The sequence below is a fragment of the Nematolebias whitei genome, chromosome 17, assembly GCF_014905685.2.
Source record: "Nematolebias whitei isolate Nwh7 chromosome 17, NemWhi1, whole genome shotgun sequence".
Classification (NCBI taxonomy): Eukaryota; Metazoa; Chordata; class Actinopteri; order Cyprinodontiformes; family Rivulidae; genus Nematolebias; species Nematolebias whitei.
This window is the reverse complement of record NC_056514.1, coordinates 41,802,362-41,807,454: the sequence shown is the minus strand read 5'-3', so window position 1 is coordinate 41,807,454 and position 5,093 is coordinate 41,802,362. Positions and strand designations below refer to the sequence as shown.

The window sequence follows — 5,093 nt, the reverse complement described above, 5'->3', positions numbered from 1 at the left end:
CACAGCGCCCCCAGCGGCGGGAGGACCGACTAAGACTAACAAACATGAAGTCTGTTAAATCAGTGTCAGACTTTCTGCCATACACACCACATGTCGTACATGAGGTGGAACGAAATTGTGTGCACAGGGTCCCAGTTACATCCAACAAAAGTATAAAATGTAAAATAAAAACAGTGATAAGATCAAAGATATGAACAAAAAAAAACGTTAACTGAAAACACTAGGCACTAATAGTACAAAAACATTACACAGAACAGCAGCAAGAACATGAGCTGTGAGCAGATGAGCACGCATGAACACAGCAACATGAAGCAGATAAGCTGCAACATGAAACAGATCAGCAGCAACACGAAACAGATCAGCAGCAACATGAAATAGATCAGTAGCAACATGAAACTGATCAGCAGCAACATGAAACAGATCAGCAGCAACATGAAATAGATCAGTAGCAACATGAAACTGATCAGCAGCAACATGATGTGATTTTTCACAGTGATCATTCTGGTTAGAGATTCATGAGTCTAACAGCCTCAGGGTAGAAGCTGTTCCTCAGTCTAGTGGTTCTACACTTAATGCTCCTCAACCTCCTTCCTGAGGGGAGCGGGGCAAAAAGTGTGTGTGCTGGGTGAGTGTGGTCCTTCATGATGCAGGTGGCCCTCTTCCTGCATCTGGAGGTGTAGATGTCTGTGATGGTGGGGAGACTGACTCCAACATCTTCTGTGCAGCCTTCACCACTCTCTGCAACGCTTTTCTTTCTGCAGCTGTGCAGCCTCCATGCCACACGTTGATGCTGGAGCACAGGATGCTCTCCACTGCACACCTGTAGAAGGAGGTGAGGACTGAGCTTCCAGACCAGCTCGCCTCAGCCGTCTGAGGAAGTAGAGTCTCTGATGATCTTTCTTCATCAGGCTGGTGGTGTTGTTGCTCCAGCTGAGGTTGTTGTTCAGGTGTACACCCAAGTACTTGTAGCTGGAGACCACTTCCACCGCAGATCCTCTTATGTTCAGGGGGGTGTAGATGTTTTTGTTCCTTCTGAAGTCCACAATCATCTCCTTTGTCTTCTTCACATTGATGTGAAGGTTCTTCTCTTTGCACCAGCTCTCCAGGTGTTCCACCTCTTGCCTGCAGCTGGACTCATCATTGTTTGTGATGCATCCCACCACCGTTTTTTTGTTTTTTCATTTACCCTTTATTTATACAGGTAGTCTCATTGAGTCACAAAAACTTATTTTCAAGAGAATAATAGAATATAAATATTAATAATAAATTTAAATATGAAACAGTATATTTTACCTACTGTTGAACTTAAAACATTTAAAAATAATATAAATTCTCAGTATGTTTAATTTCTTTGTGCCTTTTTCTTGATAAAATTACTTGGCATTGAATCATGAAGGTTTATTTATTTATGTTTGTATATTTTGTTATGAACATTGTTCTAATCTAAACCATGGTGTTTGTAATCTGTTGATGCTGACTGTTGGAATTTGTCTAAAACATATAAATCACATTTAATCTGTTAAATCTTGAACATGAAAGCTAAAGTTGTATTGTTCCTTTAAAAGACAGCAGCTGGACTAATGTGCTTCTTCAACTTTTATTGAAATTTCTCTAAAACATGAAAAATAGAGTTTGTAAACATCATGAAATCATTATAAATTGAGTTCAAGGCTCTGACCGTCCAAACAGGATGATGTCACAGCTGGCTTGGAGCGTGGCGCCTGATGCATGAAGCCCCACCCTCTTTCATGAAAGTTTCAGCTGTGATTGGTCAAAAGGTTTCAGTTCCTGTCCGGTCATAAAACTACACATGAATATCTCAGAAGTTTCAGATGCTGCCAAAAACAAACAATTATAAAAGCTGTGTGGTCATGTGGCAACTGTTGGTACAGTACATGTGCTCCTGAGGCTCCGCCCCCTTTACAACCATGTGCTTCTGTGCAGATCGACTGTAAACGTGCCCCTGAGGCTCCGCCTTGTTTTAGCTGAGTGGTGTGGCCCGTCGGGTTCAGGCGTAGCAGCACTTGTGCATCTTTAGGTTGCGCTGGTCGGCGTATCTCTTCCCACACCTGTCGCAGATGAACTGCTTGCCTCCGGCGTGAACATGTCTCCGGTGCGTCCGCAGGTGGCTGCCCTGGCTGAAGGTCTTGCCGCAGACGTCGCAGGCGTACGGCTTCTCTCCGGTGTGGATGCGGGTGTGCAGCTTGAGGCTGTTGGCGTTGTTGAAGCCCTTGTCGCAGAAGCTGCAGTGGAAGGGCCGGTCGACGGAGTGCGTGCGGCCGTGCGAGATCAGGCCGCTCTGCTGGCTGAACGTCTTTCCGCAGACGTGGCAGCTGAAGGGCCGCTCGCCGGTGTGGACCCTGCGGTGGATCTTCAGGTTCACTGCCTGCTTGAAGGTCTTTCCGCAGAGGTCGCAGGTGAACGGGCGCGCATCGCTGTGGATCCTCTGGTGGTTCCGCAGGTTGACAACGTGTCGGAATGATCTGTGGCACTGCTCACATTCGAAGGGCTTCTGGCCCGTGTGAATGAGCATGTGAGTTTTGAGCGTGACGGCGCGCGTGAACCCTTTGCCGCACACGCTGCAGGTGAAGACCTTCTCCCCGGTGTGTGTGACGGCGTGACGGTGCAGGTTCTGCAGCAGGTTGAAGCGGCGGCCGCACGCGTCGCAGCTGTACGGCTTCTGCCCGGTGTGGACGACGGCGTGCGTCTTCAGCTGCCCCTGCTTGGAGAAGCGCTTGCTGCACTGCGGACACTCGAATGGGCGCTCGCCGGTGTGCGTGCGCATGTGGCTCTGAAGGCTCTGCCGCTGGCGGAAGCAGCGGCTGCAGACGCTGCAGGCGAATGGTTTCTCTCCGGTGTGGATGAGCTTATGAGACTTCAGGTTGCTCTGGGACGAGAAGGACTTCCCACAAAGCGAGCAGGACAGCAGCGTGCAGGAGGCGCTGGGCTGCGTGCCCCCACACTCCTGCAGATCAGACGGCGGTGCAGCTTCAACACGAGCTCCTGGAAGGAAACAATGAGTTTCAGCTGACGTCACAACTTCCTATGTTTCAGGTGGATGACTGATCAGGTACTCACTCTCTGCGATGGCCCCCAGGTCGATGTTCCCGTGCTCGTCTTTAACGGTGACCGCCAGGACAAACGGAGACTCTGCTGCCTCGCCCGCCGCCGCGGTGAGCTGCTGGGAGGGAGCACACAGAAGTCAGGGAGGTCAGTGAACGCACCTCACAGAAAAAGGTGGGCACTCATACCTGGACGGCTCGGTCGGCGTTGCAGCTCTGCTGTCTAACTCCGTATGAGTGTTCCAGTTCTGCTGGGAAGGAACCACAGTTAGTGACATCATCATGCCACAGCCCTGCAGTACGACAGTGTGGGGGCGTGGCATTAGCTCGTACCAACATTAGCATTGTGGAGGATGTTGAGGGCACTTGTCTGAGGCGTCGTACTGCTCCTCGCCACCTGCAGCTCCACCACTAACCTCGCCCCATCGATGATGTTCAGTATCTTCCCAAGAGCTTCATTCCCAAGAGTCTCCATGATGGAGGCAAACAGCTCCTGATGGGTCACATGACATGAGGTAAACTAACAGACTGACACAGGTCACATGACATGAGGTAAACTAACAGACCGACACAGGTCACATGACCTGAGGTAAACTAACAGACCGACACAGGTCACATGACATCAGGTACACTGACTGTCACAGGTCACATGACATGAGGTACATTGTCACAGGTCACTTGACATGAGGTACACTGTCACAGGTCACATGGCATGAGGTAAACTAACAGACTGACACAGGTCACATGACATGAGGTAAACTGACTGTCACAGGTCACATGACATGACGTACACTGTCACAGGTCACATGACATGAGGTACACTGTCACAGGTCACATGACCTGAGGTAAACTAACTGACTGTCACAGGTCACATGACCTGAGGTAAACTAACAGACTGACACAGGTCACATGACATGAGGTAAACTAACAGACTGTCACAGGTCACATGACATGAGGTACACTGTCACAGGTCACTGGAAGTGGGGCAGCTGATGTCTCTCCAGAAGTCCCTGTGTAAAAGGCGGAGGACACCTGGACAGGTGTTCATTCCACCTCCCATTAAGACAAACAACTCTTCCCGCTCTAACTCACACGTAGGAGTCGTTACTCCCTGTTCCGACAGGAAACCAAATTGGACACAACACGGGTGGCTCCTCACCATGTCCGCCCGGGGCCGCTCTTCTCCGGGCTCCCCGCTCCTCCTGAAGCCCGACTTGTCCTCCAGCAGCTTCTTCAGCTCCGCCACCGCAGCGTGGACCAGAGTCTCCATGACGGCAGCCAGCTGGGTGTGCATGGCCGGGGAGGAACTCATCCTGGCCGGGGTTTGGGCGGACGACCACCCGCCTGGAGGTCCACGGGACAAATAAACAAACGAGAAACAATAAACACTTCACTTTGTGCTAAAGTGGAAGAAGAGCTCATTTATTCTGCTCCGGGTGGAAACTAAACTTCCGGTGGAAAAGGCTCCGCTTTGGTGACGTCATTAAAAAAAATTTTTTTTACGACGAGCAAATTCTGCATTAGTGATAATTAAAATAAAAAACACAATTTTAACAGGTTTAAAGAAAAACAAAAACCCATAAATCCAGTTTCAGACAAACTTTAATTTCTTTAAATAATCTTAGCACCAGATAATACTGATTTTTAATAACAGGTAAAATCCATATTCTGAAACATGAACTCTATAATAAAATATGAACTTTCTTTAAGATTAGGTGCACATTCTGACGTTATTTTGAGATGAATGATTTGAATGATAAAGCAGCAGAAAGCTGCAGGAGGAAACTCGATCTTTCTGATTATTATTCACAGATTTTTGTAAATTATGTTTCTGATTTGTTCGTCTAAAAGAAACAACATGTGTTTTATATTAGTGCAGACTTTTTTCAGTCTGATGTAGTTCAGTGGTTCTCTGAAGAATTAACATGAAACATCACACAACCAAGTAGAAAAGATGGTCTGAGCTTTTCATGCTGTACAACTTGTCCTAAACATGTTCTGAACGGGTCCTAAACATGTTCTGAACGGGTC

At 48.1% G+C, this 5,093-nt stretch overlaps 1 protein-coding gene and 1 long non-coding RNA gene across 2 annotated transcripts; both read right to left on the bottom strand.

Annotated features, from left to right (window-relative positions):
• Nucleotides 1–1,601: 1,601 nt before the first annotated feature.
• Nucleotides 1,602–2,842, bottom strand: si:ch211-207i20.2 (uncharacterized protein LOC568537 homolog; the record flags this gene model as incomplete). The annotated part of the gene is made up of 1 exon (XM_037690984.1): nt 1,602–2,842. A coding segment is annotated over one exon (834 nt), but the record flags the coding sequence as incomplete, so codon positions are not given.
• A 123-nt stretch (nt 2,843–2,965) lies between these two features.
• Nucleotides 2,966–3,266, bottom strand: LOC119423878. The gene is made up of 3 exons (XR_005187481.1): nt 3,252–3,266; nt 3,079–3,178; nt 2,966–3,003 (listed from the first exon to the last, which is right to left on the bottom strand). It is a non-coding gene; the product is annotated as an uncharacterized LOC119423878 (long non-coding RNA).
• Nucleotides 3,267–5,093: the final 1,827 nt, after the last annotated feature.